We start from the raw sequence: 25,277 nt of genomic DNA, 5'->3' as shown, positions 1-25,277 counted from the left end.
TTAACAACTTAGCATAACAACACTTAAACAGAACACACTCTGAAGAGCCGAACATTAAAACACAATTCACAGCACAAACAAAAACAACATAAAGCAACACAATACTAACAAAAATAACAACACAATAAAAAGACAACAGAGCGCAATACATTAGTACAATAAATACAGAAACACAAAATATATTAGTGCAACAACACAGCAATTCAATAAGACAGCACAACTCAGTAGAAACGCGCAAACACAACACATAAAAATATCAATGCAAAGCCATGCACCGCAAGACCAAAATACCACAACTCAAAAACACAACTCGCTCTCCAAAACAACTGCACAACATAATTACATTGTTATTTGTTCACTTAACAGTTGCATGCCATTGTGTAAATACGTGTAATAAAGAACTCCAAGTGTGGTGTGGTCATTTACGTGCTCCAGAACTGGGGAGGATGCTATAACTGGCAACAAGTAGGGTATACGTGCCCAGAAAGAACATGATTGCTCTCCCTGAGGGTTTGCTGTGATCCAGAAAACTCTTTGGCGTGCCACGTGCACCTTGAGGAACTGCCGACGGCAGGCGCATGTGAAATCAAAGCACTGCTATAGTTACCATGAAGTCCTCGGAGAAGGTAAAGGCACCACAGAAGATCACGGCCATAAACCAGGCCGGAAGTAGACTGGTAAGACCAAAATAAGAGATAGTGTGCCACAGCGTAACATAGAGCGATCATTCACACAAAGCAGAAATGTTAAAGGCAGAGACAACTAGGTACAAGAAAACACTAAATGCATAGATGGCAAGGCAAAAGAAAGTGCTAAAGGCAGCAACAAAGCAATGACGAATGTGTCCTAGACACAAAACCGTTACCACCACAAAAGAAGATGTCGGCATACCTCAGCAGTTCAGGAGTGACAACTCAGATGCAAGCGCCCAGCCGATGTTTACAAAAGATGCCGGTGCGAGTGAGCAGCGGTCGTCGTTGAAGTGGCAATGGCTCTCAAAGTCAGTAAGTTCCAACACTGGTTATGTTGAAGCCACATTCTTGAAGCCTCCACCACCATTTTGATTCCACCAAAAAGCAGAATATTGGTGTCAGATGGACTGCATTGATATAAACATTTGGGGGCATATTATCAAGCACGGCGTTAAAATTATTGCCGTTTTAGCGGCAGAAACCTGCTGCTAAATCGGCGATAATGAGCTTGATAATATGCCATTGAGAATTCTAATAGAAGCCCATGTTGACACCAGAACATAGGCTTCTATTGGAATGCTCAAGGGCATATTATCAAGCCCGTTATTGCAGCTTTAGCTGCAGTTTTCTGCCGCTAAAACGTTGATAATATTAATGCCGTTTCATGATAATATGCCCATTGAAGACTTCATAGATGCTCTAGAAGAAGCAGATGACAAAAAGTACATCAAAAACTTGAAAAACCTTGTTAGTGATGGAGTGAAAGAAGTGATAAAGAAAAGGCCACAAGCTGATGTAGTATCTTACCGTCAAATCAAAGAAACATTAGAAGCCAGGTTAAATCCAGTGCCGAATGCCGACTATGAAAGGTACATTTTCAACCAGGCAACATGGCACACTGATAAAACAATGGATGAGTTTGTCAAAAGACTTGATGTCCTCACCAAGTGCTGCAAATTCAGTGAATTCAATGACGAAGAAGTCATATGTCTTTGAGCTTCGATTGTTGCCTCTCCGATCGTTCAGGTGACGCATGCTGAGGGAGACACTCAGTCTAAAAAATGTACTCATGGCTGCAAGAGCTGAGGAACATGCAGATTGGCAGGCCACTGAAATGGAGGCCGGAACAGCCCTGAAATAATCAACTTTAATCATGAAAGGTAAGCAGAAACACAAAGCCGGACCCAAAACACAATTTTCCTGAAGAAAATGAAATTGTGTTTCCAATGAGGATTCTCGTTTCCATATGAAGATAAATGTCCTGCCATTGGACAGATATGTAAAGTATGTGGGAATAAAAACCATTTTATAATGGTCTGCAAAACTAGGTGTGTCATTCTTAGAAGAGAAATGGATGCTAGAAAGTTTCGGAAGCAATCTAGCCACACCCACAAGTCAAAACGACAACATCACTGGGGACAAGTAGAGACTAAATGAAATCATTCACCATCAAAATCCTTCTCCCAAGGATCTTCAACGTCAGTATTGAGTGACAGCAAGGAAGATGGTTGTGCTATGGTAATATCAACTGCAGAACGTCAATCAAATGTAGGTTTGGCTGTTTGCAAAGAAGAATGAAGTTCAAAGAAAGATCGCCACATCAAGCGGCCCAACTTATTTGGGTGTTGTCCCAAGATTACGCTAAAGGTGAATGGCTGCCCGACAACATTTATTATAGATAATGGTGCATCAATGAACATCATGAAGGTAGAACAGTACAATGAACTGTCACCAGTGCCATGTCTAACACCATCCAAAACCGAGGTGTACTTATGGGCTGGCTGCTTCCATGCCATTGAAGTCAAGGGTCATTCATGGTGGCCATGAAGCATAAAAAAAACTACTGTGCACACGCCAATTCATTTTCTACCAGGTAGTTCATATAGTGCTTGTCTCTTCGGTTTCATCAGTGCTGCTGACATGGGACTGATATCCATCAACTACAATTTCAGTGCACACTGAAATCGTGGGTCAATTTCCGACTTTGTTTAATGGAATAGGAAAACTCAGGACAATGAATATGCAACTTCACCTTAATTAGGACATTTGTCCTGTTGCTCAGTGACATAGTTGAATTGCTTTTAATTTATAGAAGGCAGTTGAGAAAGAACTAGAGATGCTGCTAAAGCATGACATCATTGTGTTCTCTACTGCTCCGCGCCATGGGATTTACCCATCGTGGTAGTGTCCAAAAAGGACAGGTGGGGGTGCCATGTGCATTTGTGTTGATTTGAGTCAGGGCAATAAAGCAATCGAGAGAGAAAGACATCCAACTCAGAACATAGGAGATATGATTGCACAGCTAAATTGTGCCAAAGCTTTCTCCTTTCTTGATAAGAATAAAGGATATCATCAACTCAAGCTGGAAGAGAACTGTAGGTATATTACTACTTTTTCAACTCATGCTGGTCTGTGTAGATATAAAAAAAGTAGCTTTCGTGTGTCGTTGGCTGCACAAATCTTTCAGGAAGTCATTCACCGAGTAATTCAACCTGCCACTCATGCTATTAACTACAGTAATGACATATTAATCTTTGGAGCCACAAGAAAGGTACATGACAAAGCTCTAACACAAGTATGCTGTTTGTCCGCTGATGCAGGTCTCACTTTAAACACTGAGAAGTGTGAGTTTTGCAAAGCCAAACTCAAATTCTTTGGCATATCTTCTATGAAGGTGGAATGACTCTTGACCCTGAAACGATGAGTGTTATCACCCACTTGTCCGCGCACAATGTGATCATGCTACAATCCTTCTCAGGCATGGTGAGCTATTGCTCCAGGTACATTTGTGACTTTGCTACAGCGAGTGACCCATTGAGAGATCTAACAAAAAAAATTCTGATCCAGAGGTCCTCGGAATGTGATCGAATTTTCAAGAAAATCAAGAACGCAGTTGAAATGCAACTGACATGACTTATTTTGATCCAAAGTTACATACTGAAATCATAGTTGAGACAAGCCTGGTGGGTTTGGGGGCAATCCTTGATCAACCACATGGGCACCCAAGTGCACAGAGACATATTGTGGCCTACACCAGAAGGAGTCTGTCTCACACTAAACATACCTATTCTCAGACTGAAAAAGAGAGCTTGGCTGCGGTGTGGCATTGTAAATATGTTCATATGTTTCTGTATGGAAAGCAGTTCACCCTTGTCAATCACCACCAGGCGTTACTCATCATTTTCGAAAATCCCAAAACCAAGATGCCTCCTTGCATCGAAAGGTGGGAGTTGTGAGTGCAAGAGTGTTACTACACTATTGTGCATAATCTGGTGAAGGAGAAAAACCTTGCTGATTACTGTGCAGTAGGGCTTGTTTAGAGCAGTGAGAGCCTGGCTTCTGTTCAGTGAGAGGCTGATCTCTGTACACTGGGGCTTGTTTAGAGCAGCGAGAGCCTGGCTTCTGTTCATTGAGAGGCTGGTGTCTGTGCAGTGGGGCTGGTTTCACTGCAGTGAGAGGCTGGCTTCTGTACACTGAGAGGCAGGTCTCTGTGCAGTGCAGCTGGTTTCAGTGCAGTGAGTGCCTGGCTTCTGTCCAGTGAGAGGCTTGTCTCTGTGCAGTGGGGCTGGTTTCAGTGCAGTGAAAGTCTGACTTATTTAGTAAGAGCCAGGCATAAATTAGATCACCCATCAATAATAAAAAGGCCTTGGTATGGGTGTCAGTCTGTGCTCTGTGCATCTGTGACCTACTTGGCATGTCCTTTTCTTTTATCCATAGGTGGCCAGCAGAAGGGATTGACTTTCCATGGCTAAGGATGAGCCTGACCAGCTCTCTCATTCTTCTCCTTATCTCAGCAGTCGGAGAGGCATCGATCCACCCTGGGTGTGCCCTGCACAGCGAGACCTTGGAAGGGGTCTCTAGGGATGGAGACATTATTATCGGAGGATCATTTGTCGTTCACTCCAGCTTTCGCTTTCTTCAACCTTCCTTCCAAGATGTCCCAGAAAGGATCTCCTGTGAGGGGTGAGAAACAGTTCTACATGCTGTAAAGTGTATTCAGGGATAGAAAATCATTAGAGTATAGTGCTAAGCATGTGAGGGTCATGTCCTCATCACTATTACATGACTTAGGAAGAGACAAAGCTGCCCTACTGAGAAAAGTAAGAACACATTTATTAAATCTACAAACTATGTCGCTGATCTCAAGTGGCAGCTAACATTTTACGCTGGACTATTATTTCCACCAAGGAGTTCCCAAAGCAACTGAGCCTGGGACCCACATCTGGGCATACCTGGTGCACTTAGGGTGTCAAATGCAAAAACAAGAAGGTGATGTATAGAATACTTGAATTAATCTCAGCCATTGGTAATCGCTCGTGCCACATCCACTTCCATTGTTTTGTTGCCCACCCTGCCACCCAGACGTTGGACCTGGACTCACTGTGCCACCGGAGCCAAGCTATACTCGGCTGAAGGGCCCTAACTAGGGGAAACCAGTCCTCAGTTGCTTGTATTCAGATTCAAGGAGGGCCTGGCTTGGCACTTCGGGCTGGACTGTTCCCCTGAGAAGCAGGGTCAAGACTGATTTGCATATGGCTGGGTCCAAACTGAGGTGGCTTGGTGGGCAAAGAAGAATGGATTGGGACTTTTAATTTATATTGCAGCACTTTACCTTTAGTGATACAGTCGGTAACAAAGACAGCCGTCAAAGCAAGTTTATTTTTTTTCACAGAGTAGTAAGGTGGCCGGTAGGGTCTTTATCGGAACAGAGCAGCCCTTGTTGGTGGAAAAGGTTTAATGCTCCTTCCCCTTTCCAGCAGTGAGCAGTCATCAAGCCCTTCCAAGTGATCATCCCAGTTAGAATCTCCTATAAGGCTTTGGCCTGCCTGGACTGCAGCAGGCTGACCAGGAGGCACTGTTTCTCCACTCTTGCTTTTTCTCCTGTCGCCCAAGCTGAAGGAGGGTTGTCATGCGTCCCAATTTTTGGAGGGCATTACTTACATCGCTTAATTTGTTAGACTTATTCCTTTATAGGATTGGGGTGTTGTACTGTGGGAGTTGCAGAAGTACTCAAACTATGTGCTTCTGTGTTCCAGGTTCTGTTTCCTTAACCCAGTGGACTCTCTAGAGTGCTCCTTGCATCTGACTGGCCTCAGGAGAGCTACTCCTGGGTTGCTTCACCAATAAACTTATATTTAACCAGCCTAGAATTGGCTTGCTCAATTGTACTTGAAAACTACATAAGGACATTAAGTTGTCCTGACTGCTCCTTTCAAATATAAATCATCCTTTCTCTTCCTACATGCCTTCAAATAAATGCTTTCAAAGAAAACAATCTCCAAGGTAACGTGCAATTATTGAATCATTCTCATAGCAAATGGGCCTTATTACATATAGGGCGCACTGACCCTATTTGCGCCCGACGCAACCTTTAAACAGATGTGCTGGGCAAAAACAATGACTGAGTGCCCCATTAAAATTAGGGCTCCCAGTTTTCCGTTTTTACTGATTTTTGCAGATAAATACAGAGAGAAAACTATTTATTTTCATGTTTGTATTTATTTTTAAATACAGAAAACTACGGAAATAGGTCTTCTTTGGATTTTTTTTTATTTTGTTAATCGTGAGTGCCAGGTCAGCAGGTGTACAGATTGAGGGGTAGGAGAGATGAAAAAAAGACAAGAGATTTCCTAATTAAGCCTAATTTAGTGCAGATCTACAGTTATTTATGCTATTCAACAATGCAAGTGTTTTTAGATAACGCTATTACACTGTGTACTTCAGGAGAACTCTATCGCCCAATTCCGGGCAGGAATACTTCTGTTTATCGTGCCCCACCCATTTATGCTACCGTGTGGCGACCGTGAATCGATTTTAGTTTCTTACTACATTCGTTTAGGAAGGCAACTCCGGCCTGCTACAGTTGTGTTCCTCATATATACTGAGTTGAGACGTCTACGTTCATCCGTAACCACTGTTTCGAGCATGTTTGCGCATTTCCAAAGCGGTCAACTTCTACGCATTTTCAAAATTTCGCCAGAGACATTCTTGAAGCAACAGTACATCATCAATGACATTTAGAATTGGTTATATTGTGCAATAGACGGCTACCTGATGAAGGCGTGTATGCCGAAACGCACGTTGTAGACATCTGCCGCACTGCCTGAATTAACGCCTCGTCTATCATTTTAATTTGTATATATTTATGCTGACCGTCAAAATTTACTTCATGAAATGATCAATGTGAATTATATATGCATCCTTAAATTATGTAATGAGATATGAAATATAAACTTTATACATAAAAATAAATCATTAAATATATCATTATATGATCTCCAAGAGAATACATTGTTGTTATAGGGTGCCTTCGGAAGAGACCTATATATTCTACACATAAGAGAGGTATTCTTATCTAAAGTTGTGGTAGATATCCTTTTCTAGCTATAATTTCCTTAAATTAGCTTATTTCCCTATGTTATAGCTAGCTGTAATTAAAGGGGTCCCTTGTTTCCTAAACACTCAGGGGCTGTACTAACAGTGCGCCACCTTGTTGTGCGGCAGCACTCTCAGTATTAAAGAAGGGGCTGCACAAGCATCTAAGGCACCTTCTTAATACCATAGTTTGCAGGTGTTGCACAAAGTGTGCACACACACTTTTTCTGTGCATAAAGTATATATTGTTACACTTCATTATTGCTCGTGGCAGTATGATATGCTTTACTCATTCCTCTGTTTTTACAGGTTCCAAATCAGGTACTACAGGGATGTATTAGGCATGATGTTTGCAATAGAAGAAATTAATCGGACTCCGAACATGCTACCCAATATGACTCTTGGCTTCAGAGTATATGATTCCTGCATGTCAGAGGCCAGAGCCCTCATGGGAACATTGCGTCTGCTCTCAGGGGTGGAGAGTACAGTGCCTGGTTACGACTGCTGGCCTCATCAGTCACTGGCTGGGATTGTGGGAGAGTTGGTATCAGCTTTATCCCTTCCCATGGCCCGAATGCTGGGGATTTTACATGTACCTCAGGTAACTGTGCCCATTTGTTTACAGTAGTTTACAGTGTTATATGGAATGTCAGCTAAGGTTTTTCCTCATTTGACTATGAATTTCAAGCACCACTTGTCTCATTATTTTCAGAATTAACCCTCTCATTGATCTCCTTATAAATAGGCCTAGATCCAGGAATGCTTTGCTTGCAAAAACATAGGAGCTATTTTGATATATAACAAATGTATCTGCATTTACCACTGTTCTGGGTGTTCTTTGTGTAAATACCTCTAATAAGGGGTGGTGCAAGTGGTGCAAAAGGTGTGATGTGCATACTTATTGAAGAAACCCATGAAATAGGAATTGGACAGGTTAGTATGAGAGGAAGTTATTGACATATTCAGCCCTTGGATTGGCTACCTTCAGAGCTTTTTGGCATAAAGACGGCAGAGATGCTTTGCATGTGTGAAAACCTGAGATATCTCAGTCTGGACTTATAGGCATTCTCTTCCAAACATCACAGCAAATGTGGCCACTCAGGGGAAGGCTAAAATGAATTTCAAATTTCCTCTACAAATGATCAGGTGGAACAGAATGAGGAGTAATGTAATTAGGAGTGTACAGATGCAATACAAACATTCATCTTGCATAAAGAAAGCCTGTGAGCAAGAAGACCAGAATTAGCTTCAAGTGTTTCTGTCTTTGGAGTATTACTCTAAATTTGTTTGGGATTATGCAATTAAAGTCATCCTTTTGTGACCTACAATGAAGAAGAGGGATGTAATTAGAAAATGAGATTATACCAAGCCTCCATGAAAAGCTTTAATGTAGCAAAGATGAAGCTCCACCAAATGAAGACTGATCCCAAACATCTCCATCCCACTTTCTTAACAATAAGATGATAGCTATCAATTGTATAAGACATAGAGACACATGTACATCATAAAATAAACAAATGTATCCATGACCTGCTCCAAATGTTAGATCGATATACTGATACTTGTTTTACTTCTATGTTAAAATATCAAATATGGGCGTGGCTTAGAAGCCGAACATGGCGGACGCGTCTCTCTTGAGCTCCGCAGTTCACTCCTGTAAAGGGCCAGAATCCTTCATTATCCTAGACCCAATCCACGATTCTTGGGGGCCCGTGCTGCGGTCCCCGCTGTGCCGCTGCTGGTGGAGTTTGGCGGCGGTGGAGGGCCAGGAACACCGTGACCGGGCTCCCATTCTGCAGTGGCCAGTCCCGCGACGAAGGGGTGTGCGGCCAAGTCCGCTGCTGCCGTGGATCCCCCTCGTCGGGGGGCAGCGACGGCAAGGTCGATGGATCCGGTGCCGTCCCTGACCTGAGGGTGTTGAGGCATCGCCCCATGCTGATCAAGCGGAGGTGCGGAGGGTCAAGGTAACGGACATTGTGCCATTGAGGCGCCCCTCCCCCATCTTCATCACTACAGATGCCGGTGGGCCTGCGCGGTGCAGGGGGCCCAGCGAGGTTCGACCTGGACCCTGTGTAGGCTGCCGCTTGGTGCGTTGCAGAGTCTGCAGGTTGGTTTGCAGCTGTGGGGGCCCCTTACCTGCGATTGCCAGCCTGTTCAGAGCCGCGGGGCCGGGAAGAGATGCCGCGATCTCTGTCCGGGACCCCCGGGCTGAGGACGCTGTTGCTGTGGGGGAGTGGCTGCCAGGAATCCTGGGGTGAGTAGGCCGGGGTCCACCGTGCTTTTGGCCCGGGACGTGCAGCGCCCGTAGTGTCTGCCTCATGGCGAGAGCTCGGCCGGGAGGCTGGGAACCCAGCGAGTGCCTGGTTCACGGCGCGGGAGGGTGGTTGGGCTGTGCCATTGGTGCTTGGCCCCCTCCTTGCACCCGGAGCCGCCATGAACGTCTAAGCAGCTCAGGTGTCCTGCCCTGCACACTGTGGTGTTGCCATAGCCAGGATCCGGTGTGGGCACATGTCATTGTGTGGGGACTGTATCTGGCTACCGGCTGTTGATCAGCGCTGCTGCCCTTGATGTGGACCCTTGGTGGCGAACCGACCAGGTGAGGACTCCCCCGGCTAGGTATCCCTGATTGCCAAGGGCAAAGATCGGCAGGGGGCGTGGGCCCCCAAGCAGCATACGATTGACCGCTACACCACCACAAACCCTCCCGGGGGAGAATCCACGGAGGACCTTCTCCTCGGACACGGCAATGCTGCACATCAATCGCAGACTGCTCTTGAGGCTCAGATTGGAGCCGTGGGGTCAGAGCTGTCTTTTCTCCGCCAAGATCTGCGAAGGCTGGCGACTGCTTCACTGAGGCGGAGACCAGTGTTTCTCTGTGGAGGACTCTGTATCTGCACTCCAGCAAAAGGTGGATAAACTGACTAAGCACATGCAGACCTGGCGGCCTGGGTTGAAGATGCGGAAGGACGGGCCCACCGCAATAACATATGTTTGATGGGCTTCCTGGAGGGCTGTGAGGGGTCATCTATGGACACCTTCATCTCGGAGTGGCTCAGGGTGCTGCTTCCCCCGGAAGACATGTCCCCCTGCTTCGTGGTTGAGAGGGCCAACCGCGCCTTGACAAAGAAGCCACCACCGTGAGGAGCGGCCGAGACCAGTGATCACCTGGCTCCTTAACTATGCAGACCGTGACGCCATTCTCCGGTATGTCCGGCTACATAAGGACAAAATGATTTTTCAGTCACATCCCATCATGTTTTCCCCGATTATACTAAGCTGGTGCAGCAACAACGCCAGTCCTTTGTGGCAGCCAAGAGACGGCTGCGTGAACTAAACTTATCCTACACATTGCTGTTCCCGGCCCGGAGGAAAGTGATGTATAAGGCAAAAATGTTTTTCTTCAACACCCCAGAGGAGGTCTTTGTATGGACAGATGAGCGTAGGGTCCTCAAACCGCACTCGCTGCCCCCGTTGGACTCGGACTCCTCCCAGGGCTCGTATTGGAGTGGTCGCCAGGGCAGAGACGCGACATCAAGAAGCAACAGATCTGGCTCCAATTGGCATGCCCAGGAACCATCGGGCACGGGGGACTGATGTAGAATGGGGCACATTGGTCATATCTGCTTCCTGTTCACTTCCGGGGTGGGACACGATTTTTAGCAGTGGACTTACTGGCTTGCGTGTGTGTTAAGGGTTGGGGTCTCCGCTACCAGCCCTGGCGGGAACTGACATAGCACGCCCGAACATTTGGAAAATGTTAGGTGAAGTTGGGAGGGGGGATCTATTGGAGGAAGCGCTTGGGTCATCCTGTTGAAGATCTGGGCGGTCTGGGCCACGTACCGAGGCATTGATCTATCACTCTTCCTGGGACCAGATTGACAGGCTAGTAGTAAGCAACTCACCTGTTTAATGCAATAGTGTTGCGAGTGGGCAAGGAGCATGTTTGCATAATGTTGCTTTATGATATGTCCGTAGGGTGTGTGGTGCGTGGTTGGGGGAGGGGGTTCTGGTCTGATGTTTTGCAGACCCTCATTGGGGTTGATATTTGGTGCCAAGAATTTCTGAAATATACCTGTTACATGTATAATGCTTGCTGGGCTTTGCTCATTTGGCACTTTTGAAAAATCAATACAAAATCAAATATGGGAGGCCAATGATTATAGTTTGACAAAAAAATGCCAACCTACCTGCTTCCTACTCAAGTAGACAATCTATGCATTCAAACAAAACTGCCATTTGTAATTTTTATTTGCAATTTTCATTTATAGCATTTGATTATTATATTTTCCTTTTAGTTTTTTTGTACATTCTCAACTTCATTATATATTTTTTCTGTGTGTGACTGATGTTTATTTGTAACTATGTTTCATAAAATCTTTACTGAATTTCAGAATTATAGATATATTGCATCCAAGCCATCTAAATAGACATGTCAGTGAAAGCATGCACATGCAAAGTTTAATACTTTATATCAATCCATCAGCTTGGACATTTTAGGAATTTATTAAGAAAGTGTACATAGATACTTTATTTACAATCGTCAGCCTTTGGTAACATTGATGAAAGTATCCACTAACATATTAAGAATGATTAACATTTTCTATATATAAATTATAGCCACAAATCCTCAGTATCTGTCACATAAAAACTTTAAACATTGAACAAATGTTTGAAAATGGAAAGCTGAAAATTTAATGAGTAAATGGTACTAGAATGAGAGATTTTGATGAACTGAAAAATGAAAAAAGGAATCAAAAGGTTTTAGCTCTCCTTGCAGTTGTTTTATCCATACGTTGAAGTTTTGACTTGTGTGTTATTGGATATTATTGTTACTAATGTGAAGACCTCTGGGCGCTGTCAAGGCATAAAAAAGTGCAAACCCACAACTGCATAATGAATGGCACTGTGGGCTTCCTTGGACAAATACTGTTTTTTAAAGAGGTGTCCTAAGTTTTCCTCTCTTCTATAGATTAGTCATGGAGCCACGCTTTCAGCTTTGAGCGACAAGCTTCAATTTCCCTCATTTTTGCGCACAGTGCCAAGCAACAAATTCCAAAACATTGCTTTGCCTCAGCTGATCAGGAGTTTCCAATGGTTCTGGGTGGGAATGGTGGTGGTGGACAATGATGTCGGAGAGCAGGGTGGTCAAGCGATACGGCAAGGAATCGAGACGAATGGGGGTTGTGTGATGTTTGTGGCTAAGATCCACTTGAGTTACACCAAGAATAAGGTCCTTCAAGTGGTGGAAGTCATCAAGCAGCATTCGATCGAAGTAATCGTCATCCACAGCCCAGAGGTGCACGTCACAGCTTTAATGAATGCTCTTTATGAACACCACGTCACAGGGAAGGTGTTTGTTGCTTCTGCTTCATTCGGGATCACTCCAGGACTGTTCACCAGACAGGCATGGGAATTGCTGAATGGGACAGTAGGCCTGATACCCAACACAGGCCAAATGCCAGGTTTCTGGGACTTCCTCAGCCACCTTCACCCATCCACATCTTTAGGGGAAACATTTATAAAGCTCTTTTGGGAAAAGGCATTTATTTGCAAATGGGTGCAGTCCCAAGGAAATTTCACAGCACCAGGGGATTTCAGTCCTGATGCAAGACCTTGCTCTGGTAAAGAGACATTAGAAAAGGTGGCCAGAGATCTATTTGAACTAAATGATCTGAGTTATACTCAGCATGCATACCTTGCAGTCCATGTCTATGCCACTGCACTGAATGAACTTATTTTATGCAAGCCAGGCAATGGGCCTTTTGTGAATGGAACATGTGCCAACTCCAGTGACATTCAGCCATGGCAGGTAAGTGTGAAACTACTTCCTGAAACATATGGTATTCAACAAAATTCTGTGGAATGACCCAGTTACTTACTAGTAATTTTCATTACTCTGACTCCAGAAAACAACACACAATGCTGCTATTTAAACCCTAGACCTCTTGGGAGGGAAGGTGAGGAATGAGGACTCTGAAGAGGAAGAACTGTATTCAGAGTAATGAAGATTGCCAGTAAGTAACCAAGTCATTACCTTCTCCCGCATCTTCCTCATTCAATTCCTTACTGGTGGAGTGCATACCCAAGCAGAAGCCAAACAGCCAAGACACACAAATTAATTCTAGTGAATTTATTGTTTCAATAGCTGGTAAAGTTACACTAATTCTAGTACCTTTACCCCAATGTCTTAAGAGGAACTTCCTCCCACCTGAAGTCTGTAATGAGTCATAAATAAGTGTGGGGGGTAGAAAAACTTGACCGTTGCAACAATGCAGGGTTTGGCTGTCCTATGGGGGAATCAGGCAGAGCCCGATGGGCTTCTCTAACTGAGCAGTGTGTGGGCAGTTTGGTAGCAGGTTGTGGACTTATTTTATGGCCAGGTGGGCCAGTTTTGATTTCCCTGATATTACCACAGACATTGCCTGCTGTAAACGGTTGTATGACATTACAATGCATGCTTTTACACTGCATGCTGTTGCAACACAATTTTCACCCAGACTTACTGTCAGGGGTGTACTGCAGTTTGGAATAGCATAATTTACTATTCCAACTCCAGTCTGTGCAACAGTAAGGAAAGTGTTGGAGTTAAATCCAACACCTTATACCCCCCACAGCAACCAATTTTCGTTGTAATGCCATGCGGAGTAAAAGCATGCGTTGTAATGCATGTGTTATAACGGTTGTTTCCTGCCGTAAACACAAGTGCATGAACTATCCCATACTTTGCAAATTAATCATACAGCGTCTATTTACAAGCTCAAAACTGGCCTGGTTTGGAAATGTGGTCCAGATTTTTAGCTATCTGGTTTGCTAATGGGATCCACTTTTATTTTGATGCCGGGGCATGTTTTTGTGTCCAAGTCCGACACTCCGCAAATGTCTTTCATTGATGCCTCTTTGAAAAGGCCTCATGAAGTAGATAGTCCACGAGTGGATATTCCTTGAATCGCTCCTATCAGATCTTCTGACTCATAAGTTAAGATAATGATTGCTTCTAATCATTTATTCTGCTTATAAGTCAATGCTTTAATTCTTGCCCAGACAGCCCACTGGTAACAACCTTTCTTGAATGAAGCTGTTTGAGTAACATGAATATAGAGTGTTCAATGTATATCCAGTGCATGCACTTTTATCTCCTCCAGAGGTACATTCATGGGGATGAAAAGAAGGGAGCACAAGATCAAGATTGACATGAAATAAAGACAGGATTTTAGGTAAAGAGAAGATGGATCAGGTCTTAGAATCACCTTATCTGGAAAGAAACTAACAAAAATGATCAGTGTGTGATAAGGCATCAAACTCTCCAATCGTATGACAAAAGAAATAGCTATCAAAAATAACTTCTCTGTCTCTAGGGGTTAAAAAAAAGAGAAATAGGGACTCTAACAACTAAGGGGTCAACCCAAGAGGGTACAGGAGAATGAGAAACTGGTGTCTTTAGTGAATAACTTTGAAGTAATCTGTTTAGCAAATTGTCCATACATATGCATTTTGTACCTATAAAGTCTTGGATTAATACCCACTGACTCCTAAGTGTGAACACCACCAAGCCCAGGAGGAAACCATCCCTCAAAACACCTAGCACTTTTCAATCAATCAATCAATCAGCGAATTTGTATAGCACGCTACTCACCCGCTAGGGTCTCAAGGCGCTGGGGGGAGGGGGAGTTGCTACTGCTCGAACAGCCAGGTCTTGAGTTGTTTTCTGAAGGAGAGATGACCCTGGGTCCGCCGTAGGTGGGTGGGGAGGGAGTTCCATGTCTTGGCCGCCAGGTAGGAGAAGGATCTTCCTTTTTTTTTTTTGAAAACTGACCTGTACACCGGGTTATGTGTATGTTTCTTATACTCTATCACACATTGCAAAAAAATATAGATTGAAATGCCGTGATGTGTGTGTTTATAAAACTTCTATTTAATGATTGTTTTTTGCTTTTTCCACACTTTTTATAACATTTTTTTTATTATATATCACTTTTTTTATATATATAAATAACAGTTAGTATACTTATTTTACAATTCATGTAAATTTCTCAGCATCGATATATATCTGATTACAGTGATTTACCATACATATAATAATCCATAAATCAACAACTGATTATCATTGCCCATTACAAAACTAGATCCAACGCGTTTCGGCGACTGGCCTTCATCAGGAGTTTTGTATTCTCATTTGTCGATTTGATACTAAAATAGTAGAAAACACTCAATTAATTATACTCAGCACTAGAACAATCTATAATATGCAGCATGTGACAGTAGTTCTATCTATATTATACTAGTTCTTTTCTAATCTGATTATGAGCACTCTCTCCTAACACCGAAAGCTCTTTACCCTAGACAATTACAAGCTCTAACTATACATGTTTCTATCTACAAATATACAAGCATTATATACATTTAAATATCTACATACATACAGTTTATATTTACATTCAAAGATAAATGTGATTCCATTTCTTTCTATATTGTCTTATGTTCCATATTTCAATTTTTATGCCAAACATGAGTATTCAATACATGTTGAGTATGAATTTAAATGACTGCAGATTGGTAACCAAGGGCTCACACAGGCTACTAGTAACTGGCTTAAAAGTACTAAATTGATGTGTGTCCTACCTTTAGAATCTACGGGGCATTCTGTACTTGATACATATGTGCAGTATCTGGGTGAGGACACGGAGTAAGTTCTTGAACAGGTTTAAAATCTGTTGTGAAAAATATTGAAACGAAGGCTCAATGGTCATAATAATCTACCTATGATTCCAAAACCCACTGATTTAAAGCTATAATACCTGTGATCTGGTCTCTTCTAATGGCGGTATGATTCTCCAAATGTGCGTTGAGTAAAACAATTTATTGTGTGGCACTCCCCAGAACTTGGGTACTGACGAAATATAAATAATTCTACCAAAGAATAAAAATAAAACAAGATATAAGCACATGTGAAAGCCGTAGGATACTACCAACTAAGGCAGGAGTATAAAATCAAAAGTCACCTACTTTTAACTTTCTTGTGTGGATATTACGGTTCAGGCAGGCTACTTAACATCTTTGATTGGCACAAGAGCGAATGCTACAACAAGGGCAAATTTTAAACAGAGTATAAGATTACTATCATTCCTCGCAGAGGTAGCTATTTTAATATTACGATTATACCAGTGAATATACCTGCTGAAAGTCGGCAGTTGGTTGTGCTCACTGCTCAAAATTAGGAGTGGAGTACAAGGATTGTGCTAGATGGTGAGGTGAAGCCCGAAAGCACTGATGTAATCCTGTCTGTAAAAACCAGCAAGAAATGAAGAAAAGGAATATTTTAAATTCCACTACTATTTCTGTTACAAGTCACAGTATTATCTCAGTAGCCAGCGAATCTAAGTGACTAATGCAAAGTTTACGACATTTTAAACCGGCATCTAAATGTACGCCATTAATGGCTGACGGCTGTAGCCTGACGACATCTGCATGATTGTGGGTGATACCTGACCTAATCTAACGGACTGGGCTGGTAGAGTCCTCACTTACTTTCTATAGAACCGATGCGGAGTTCCGTCATACCCGAACTGCTGCACCGGAACCAGGGCGTATGTAGGATATTTAAACTACTCGATCCCGCTGTCATGTGACGCTTCAAAACGAGTCTCGCGGTATTCGAGACAGCGGAACGGGGAGTCCAGTCGGGACATTTAGACCGGAGTTGGCCGCCATCTTGGAGTGTAGTTACAACTATTCATATATTAAAACCCTGGTCAGAATACTATTGCCTGAGATAAGAAAGAATTTTTATACTAGTGTTCGGAAAAAGATAAACACAAAGCCTATTAAATACTTACTCACTCGGTGGAATGTGAATATAGAATGACCCGAGGGCAACAATGGATATATCAGTGTGTGGGAGCTGCTTAATCTGTGGCACCTAATGCAAAAGAATTCTATCGCACGAAATCGCAAACGGATATAGTCAAAGGCTCACCAAGCGTGGAGAATTGTTTACAACCAACAAGGTGTGACATATGGTGTAAAGAGAGCCGCCATATTGAAGAGGTACAGAACCTGCCGGGATGACTAATATGCATACAGCTTTATATATAAAAAAGGCAATATATCACCTGTGGGAACACTTAATTTGCAATCTGCAGACACTAGAGAGGGAGAAGAGAAGAAAAGGATATGAACAACAACACAGAATAATTATACAAATATATGGGAAATATGCAGCGCCCACCTTTAGTATAGACAAAATCATAGTAAATATCTCATAGATCTTTCAAAACTAATTGAAACATGCATCTGCAAGCATTATTTATTTCCTCTCAACATTTGCATTTTGATTTATTGCCAAAACATGGACTATAGTTTCTCTCACAGTTAACTCTTATATCAAGAACACAGGTACACAGATATATTTATTTATGTGTGTCTTATAGCAGTGCTTGTTCCCATGGGATTTCCGCATTTAACCCATTGGTTGCTGTTCCAAGCAGGAAAATCCAATAAACTTCCCGCATCTTGCGGACTTTCTCCAAGTCTAAACCAGTCTTTACTTGAACTCTTTCCAGAATATACCAAGACATGCTATCTGAGGTATGGTTATATTCTAGATAGTGTGAGACCATGGGAGCAGTTAATTTCTTCGTTCGTATAGCGGATCTATGCTCTGTCAGTCTCATATTGATCGCTCTACCAGTTTGGCCCACATAGCCTAATTGACAGGGACAGATAATGAGATAAATCACATTGCTAGTCCTACAATTATTGAGATCCCTCGGTTTTACCTGTTGTTTATTAAATATAAGACTAGGACCTTGCAAAACTGTTTGACACGATTTACAGTTACTACAACCATACGTGCCTGTCACTGGTTGCATATTTAAAGAGATCTGATGTTCATTTGTGTTAGGTGGCAACATTCTGGATCTTACTATGTGGTCTTTCAAAGACTTGTTCCTCTTATAGGCAAAGATGGGTTTAGGCAATTGCTCTGTCTTAGAGAGGTTCACATTTAATATATGCCAGTTTGCGTACATTATTTGTCTTATTCTGTTGTTAAGGACCGAGTGTTTAGTTATGAAAATCAAATTGGGGACTACTTTGGTGGTTTTAGGTTCAAGGAGACATTGTCGATCAAAAAAGCGAGCCCGCTTATACGAATCTCTTATGATTTTATTCGGGTACCCACGTGCAAGGAATTTGGCCTTCATCATTGTGGATTTTACATCATAATCAAGGATGCTCGTGCAGTTGCGTCTGAGACGCAAAAATTCACCAAAAGGTACACTATTCTTTTGCACAGTAGGATGGTAACTGTCGTAGTGCAGAAGGGTGTTCCCTGCCGTTGGCTTTACAAAAAGATCAACGGCAAGGGCCCCCTCCTGGTGCTTGATGACGACATCCAAATACTCCACTTGTTCCCTGTCTACATGTTTGGTGAACTTAATGTTTTCATCACATTCATTTATCCATAGAAAAATTCCTCCAGAATGTCTTCATTCTCTACCCAGATAAAAAAGACGTCATCTATGTATCTGGACCAGTTGGTCACAGATTCACAGAACGGCGCTATTTCATTGAATATGTATATATCCTCAAATCGGGACATATATATATTAGCTATGGTAGGGGCGCAAGAAGCGCCCATACTGACTCCTTGCTGTTGTTTGTAGATGTTACCATGAAATTCAAAGATGTTATCAGTTAGCACGATCTTAAGGCATTCCAGAATGAAAATCGATGGACAAGAAATTTGATATTTTTGGATAAACCAATGAGTGGCCTCTAGTGCACCTAAGATGGGAATGTTACTATAGAGAGCCTCTATGTCCATAGTGACTAGTATTTGGGAGGTGTTACAGAATTTGATATTTTCCACTAGGTTGATTATTTGTCTAGTGTCTTGCACATATCCTGGGATTCGGGCAATATGTGGGCATAAAATGGCATCGATATACTTTGCTAAGGGTTCAGTTATGGAGCCAATAGTTGTAACTATTGGCCTCAAAGGTGGATCTTTGGTATCTTTATGAACCTTTGGGATGCCGTATATGCTGGCCAGTTTCGGGTTGTCTATATTCAGGTATTGCCATTCCTTATTGCAAATTTCCCCCTCTCTGAGTGTTTTGTCTGTCAACTTTTTTATCTTGGCTCTAGTTTTGGCAGTAGTGTCTTTGGTTATACGGGTGTAGAAACGGGAGTCATTCAACATCTCTTCCTCCAGTGGTTGTTCTTCGAATTTGTGGGACGGTGGCGAGGGCGAGGCTGGCGGAACGGAGCTGGCAGGTGGGTGTGTAGAATGTCAGGTGGCTGTTGAGGTATTTGGGGCCCATGTCGTGGAGAGCCTTGTGTGCGTGGGTGAGGAGTCTGAACGTGATCCTCTTGCTGACGGGGAGCCAGTGCAGGTCTCTCAGATGGGCAGAGATGTGGCTAGCCCGGGGGATGTCCAGGATGAGTCATGCTGAATCGGTCTGCATGCGTTGGAGTCTTTTCTGGAGTTTGGCTGTGGTGCCAGCGTAGAGGGTGTTCCCGTAGTCCAGTCGGCTGGTGACGAGGGCCTGGGTGACCGTCTTCCTGGTTTCGGTGGGGATCCATCGGAAGATCTTACGGAGCATGCACAGGGTGTTTAAACAAGATGACGAGACGGCATTGACGTTTTTGGTCATCGTTAGGGAGGAGTCCAGGATGAAGCCCAGGTTGCGTGCATTGTCCGTTGGCTTGGGGGCGCTGCCCAGGACAGGGGGCCACCAGGAGTCGTCCCAGCTGAGGGGGATGGTCCCAGGATGAGGACTTCCGTCTTGTCTGAGTGTAGTTTCAGACGGCTGAGCTTCATCCGTTCTGCGACGTCATTCATTCCTTCCTGGAGGCTTGCTCTGGCGGTGGTGGGGCCGTTGATGAGGGAGAGGATCAGCTGGGTATCGTCGGCGTTGGAGATGATGTTTAAGTTGTGTTGGCGTGCGATGGCTGCGAAGGGGCTCATGTAGACGTTGAAGAGGGTGGGGCTGAACGAGGAGCCTTGCGGGACGCCACAGATGACTTCGGTGGCCGCGGATCGGAACGGGGGAGGCGGATTCTCTGGGTTCTTCCGGTGAGGAACGAGATGATCCACTCCAGGGCCGTTCCTTGGATTCTGGTGTTGCTGAGGTGCTGTATTAGGGTGCGGTGTCATACGGTATCGAAGGCTGCTGAGAGGTCCAGGAGGATGAGGGCAGCTGTTTCCCCGTTGTCGAGCGGGGACCTGATGTCATCGGTGGCTGCGATGAGGGCGGTCTCGGTGCTGTGGTTTGCTCGGAAACCGGACTGTGAGGGGTCGAGGGATCCGTTTGCCTCGAGGAAGGCGGAGAGTTGTTTGTTGACGGTCTTCTCAATGACTTTGGCAGGAAACGGGAGGAGCGAGATGGGGCGGAAGTTCTTGAGGTCCGTGGGGTCCGCGGTGGGTTTCTTTAGGAGGGCGCTGAGCTCGGCATGTTTCCAGCTCTCCGGGAAGGTGGCGGATGTGAAGGAGCTGTTAATGATGTTCCGGAGTTGGGGTGCGATGATGGAGTCGGCTTTGTTGAAGATGTGGTGTGGACAGGGGTCGGTCGGGGAGCCGGAGTGAATAGTGTTCATCGTGCGGGTGGTGTCTTCGGTGCTGACCGGGGTCAAGGTGCAGAGGGTGGTGGTGGGGGGCGCTGGTTCGGTGGTTGGGAGCGTGGTTTGTGCACCGAAGCTGTTGTGGATGTCGGCGATCTTGCAGTGAAAGAACGAGGCGAGTGAGTCGCAGAGGTCTTGCGAGCGTGTGAAGTCGTTGTTGCAGGCGCTGGGGTTGGAGAGCTTGTGATGGATCACAAGAGACAGGAAGAACATTGCACTATTTTAAGAAGGACGTCGAGTGCCGGTGGCAATGCTTTAAAATTGTTGGATGCATGTAGTGCTGAATCTCTGATGCTGCTACTTCCAAACAGCCTTGAAATCTGACATTTAACCTCTCAAGTTCCAAACCCTTAAGTGTTGTCTCGCCAATGTAGCTTGATCCAGTGATGGAACTCTCAATGGAGAGGACTAAGTTGGAAACAATCAAGGAGAGGGTATCGATAGCCAGCAAGAGGCTACTATCAACACCCATACAAGATCATCCTGAATCTAATCTTCTGAATGACTCTTGGGATGAGAAGAATCAGAGGGAAGGCATACAAAATCCTCAAGGCCATAATATTGCTAGAGCATCCAATGCCTAAGTTTAATTGGAAGGGAAAAGAATTGGGGGAGAAGATAATTCTCGTCTTGCGCAAAAAGGTCTAACCAAGGTACTCTGAATTTCTGAGTTATCATCTTGAAAACCTCAGATGAAGACACTTGAAAGTTGAGTTTGAGATAGAATGACTCAGCCCATTTATCAAAGAGTTCAGTTTTTCTGGCAGGTTTATTGTGCTGAGATAAGACCGAGTGCCCTCTGCCCAGCTTTCTATCTCCTATGTAAACCAGTACAACTCCCGAGATCCTGTTGCCTTTTGTTGATTTGTCCAGGATCTGGCTACCATACTGTTTGTTCTGACCTAGACTGCGTGACCCTTCAAGATCTGTGAGATATGAGCCAGAGCTAATAGTAATGCCCTTAATTCTTTACTGTTTTAAGACCTGGATATCTCATGAGTTCGATTGTTCCTGGGCCTCCCATTATTATAAGGTTTCTTTCTAACCTGTCCCACTTGCATCTGTGGCTTCTACCTTAGGGAGCAGAGGCTGAAAGGGAAAACCTTTGGTCATATTTTCTGCATTGAGCCACCACTCAAGAGAGGGTGAAGTTTGATAAGTTGCAGGAACCAGATACTCACTTGTGAAATGGGGTTCCAATGCTCTAGCACGTGTCTTGTCAAGGGATACTTGTGGAAACAAGCCCACAGGACCAAGGATACTATGGAGGCCATACCTCCCTGGACTATTAACCCTTCACTGCTGTCACTGTTTCCTTGGGTAGGATACCCTGCAGATTGGAAATAAGTTTTACCCTTCTGTACTCCTGTAAGAACACTCTTCCCACTTCTGAATTGAATATCGCTCCAATGAACTGGATTTATTGTACCAAGATGAGATGTGATTTAGACTGGTTCATCAGAAATCTTTGCTGTTCCCGGATCTTGATCACTATTGCCACTCTTCCAATGTCTTAGAAAACAAAAGAAGACAATCAACCAATTGTCGAGCTAAGGGAAGAGTGACATTCCTAAAGAATGTAATCTACCTACCACTGGGGCAAAGAGTTTTGTAAATATTCTTGGTGCTGTTGCAAAACGAAATGGAAGGAGCTTGATTTTGGTAATAGTTGTCTTGAATACAGAATCCGAGGAACTTCTGAGATGATTTGCGCATTAACACATGCAGATAGGCATCTAACAGGTCTATTGATGCCATAAATTCTCATTTCCTCAGGAATGGAAAGATGTTTGTCAAACTTGTCATTTTTAATATTGGTATGGAATAAACATATTGATGTTTTTTGACTCTACAATTGGTCTAAACCCCCTGACAACTTCTGTACCAGACAGATTATTGAAAAGCAACAAGTCCTGTTCTGATACCAGGGCACTGCTATTATTGCTGCCTAGTTCAAGAGAGCTTGAAGTCCTTCTAATAATGCTGATCATCTTACAGAGTCACAAGGCACTGGGGTACAAAGAACCATTTCCTGAGAATCTTGGTCAAATTTCACTAAATATCCTGAAGAGACATTCTCCAAGGGCCATTTTTCTGAAATGTGTTGTTCCCAGCTGCTCCGACCCCTAACTAGTCTGTGGACATCCTTTGCCTAGTAAGGCTTTTAGGGAAGCTAGAGGAAGTGCAGGCGGGGTTAACTGGGACCAGGATTTAGCTGAGAGAGAGGTCCCCTGGATAGAACCGCTTATTCCTGAAAGGGCTGTGTAATCACTCTGGATTTTGAAGCAGGTCTAAAAGCCGTCTTGTAAAGAGTTCCTTTGCCCATGAAGGCTGAATGTACTGGCTGCAACAAATTACGATTTTCTGCTGATTAGTTCCTCAACTTGAGGGTCAAAAAACCTGCCTCCGGTAAAGGGCAGAGGCAGCAACAATGCTTTATTGGAGGTGGACACTTTCCAAGCACGCTCTCATAAATGCATTCTTCCAGCTATTACTGCTCCAGAAGATAATGCTGTTGCATTCAGCAGGTCAAAAGAAAGATCTAAAAGAAACAATGGCAAAGGTTGATGACAAATACAAACCATTTTGCATTTGTCACCCTAACCCATAAAAAGTTTTTAGCAAAGACTGGATCGTGTAGCATAAGTGCTTGATTTTACCGCAAAGTCTGAATCTGCATATGACATTTTAATTGCCGCTTCCACCTTCTTATCTACCACCTAGGGGAACATTACCTGTTCTGAAATTATAATCCCTTGGGAGAAGAGACCCGCCATTAGGGAGCCCACTTTAAAAAGTTCTGTAAGGGATTACTGCTAACCAAGAAGCTGGATAAACAACTGAAAATAAACATCCTTCCACTGTGTTGACAACACTTTCCTTATTGCTGCATTGCTAGAAATTGGGTTTTTGGTTTGCAGAGTGATGCATCCTGTCCAAACAACAACTGCAATCCTTGTCAGGGTAAGTCAGATACACATCATAATTTAAGCTGTGCTCACCCTCTGGAAGCTTGGCACAGAGAATGGCAAGCTTAACTTAAGAGGCAATGTGTAAAATATTAAGGCAACACTTCAAAGAGTAACCCAGTGAAAACACCTCAAAAAGACTCCACACCAGCTTAGAAATATAGATTATATTTTAATAAATAAAACAAGACAAAAACAGCAAACATCCAAAAACTAGAAGTTGAGGTATTCATTTTTAAAGATTAAAAGTGAATAGCATTTGGAAGCAATAAGCGTCTATGGGGTTAGCTGGTTGTGCCGGACCGGGCAAAGTCAAGCGTTCAAGTCGACTGTGATCAGGGTCGTACTGGCTGTAGCGGGCATCAGGTATTTCCCTGGTGGGCCGCCAGCGTGGGGGGCGGTTTTGGGTCCCTGGGGGGAAATTTTTGTTACAGGAACATTTTTGCAGCATAGCTGCAATATCGGCCCCTATAACAAAATCAGCTGAAACTGTCCCCGGCAAACAGCTCGGCCGCTCCCCCAACCACCAAGGGGGCCAGCCGAGCACTTTGCCAGGGTCAGTTTTGGTTCCCAGTCCAGCCCTGTTGGAGGGTGAGCCGGATACAGGAGTGCCACAAAGGTCTGCTGAGCAAAAGTAGCCTGATCTAGGTTGGAAACAGCAAGGTGTGGGGTGCAGCTGAGCAATACTTTGGTTTTCTTCATGCAGTGATGATGATGCAATGGTTCTGAAGATGAAGCGCCAGTTGCGAGATGCATTGGTTCTGAAGCTGATGTGCCGGGTTTCTCTATACAGTTGTGGGGATGCGTTGATCGTCTCTCTCTGCATTGCCGCCAATGCAGTGGTTCTGATGCGTCGTTCCGATGGCAATGCGCTGGTTCTAAGTGCGATGCACTGGTTCTGTTCCTGCACTGGTTCTGTTCCTGCAACATCGTTGATGCATTGATTCTGCTCTTGCAACAGAGCATGAATTGGTTCCGGTGGAGCAAACACCTAAAGCCACTTCCCTGAGTCTTAAAGTAGTAGGAGTGCCAGCATGCCCTTGTAGATCACTCTGGGTTCAAGTAAGGTAGTCCGGTTCTTCCCCAAGCAGGGCAGGAGGAGGCAGGTAGCAGGGCAGCACAGCAGAAAATCAGTTTTTCCAGAGCAACAGCCCAGCAGAGTGTCAGTCCATGGTGCAGCACAGCAGTCCTTCTTCCCCGTAGAGTTGTTCACAGGTCAAGTACTGTCTGATTTGATGGTGAGCTAGTTATTTTACATGGAGGTGACTTCAAAGAGGGGCTCTGAAGTGTACAGAGGTCCTCCCTCCCAGCTCTGGCTTTAGACTTACTATGGGTGGTTTGAAGCTGTTTGTGTGGGGACAGGACACTGCCTATTCAGTTATAAGTGTCAGCTCCTCCCATCCATATTGCCCAGGATGACCCATAAGGATGTGGACGGCCACTCAGGTACACCTAAGCTCTTTTTGTGGGTGGCTGGCTAGAAGGAATGCACAAAGTCCAGCTGAAATTACTATTCCCACTCTAGAGAATGCAACAGTAGGGAAAGTGTTGGATAGCGAAAGGGTTAAAATTACTATTCCCACTCCAGTGAGTGCAATAGTACAGAAAGTGTTGGATA

At 44.1% G+C, this 25,277-nt stretch overlaps 1 protein-coding gene across 1 annotated transcript in view; it reads left to right on the top strand.

Moving 5' to 3' along the window:
- The first annotated feature begins 1,364 nt into the window (after nucleotides 1–1,364).
- LOC144762987 (extracellular calcium-sensing receptor-like) overlaps nucleotides 1,365–25,277 on the top strand; it is a 148,262-nt gene continuing 124,349 nt past the window's right edge. The window contains exons 1-4 of the mRNA XM_078648301.1: nucleotides 1,365–1,561; nucleotides 4,410–4,655; nucleotides 7,377–7,668; nucleotides 12,037–12,876. Coding sequence (XP_078504427.1) covers nucleotides 1,365–1,561; nucleotides 4,410–4,655; nucleotides 7,377–7,668; nucleotides 12,037–12,876 — 1,575 coding nt within the window. The remainder of the gene's footprint in view (nucleotides 1,562–4,409; nucleotides 4,656–7,376; nucleotides 7,669–12,036; nucleotides 12,877–25,277) is intronic.

This window comes from Lissotriton helveticus, chromosome 6, assembly GCF_964261635.1.
Source record: "Lissotriton helveticus chromosome 6, aLisHel1.1, whole genome shotgun sequence".
NCBI lineage: Eukaryota > Metazoa > Chordata > Amphibia > Caudata > Salamandridae > Lissotriton > Lissotriton helveticus.
The sequence above is the reverse complement of the archived record's forward strand: the minus strand, read 5'-3'. Positions and strand labels throughout refer to the sequence as shown.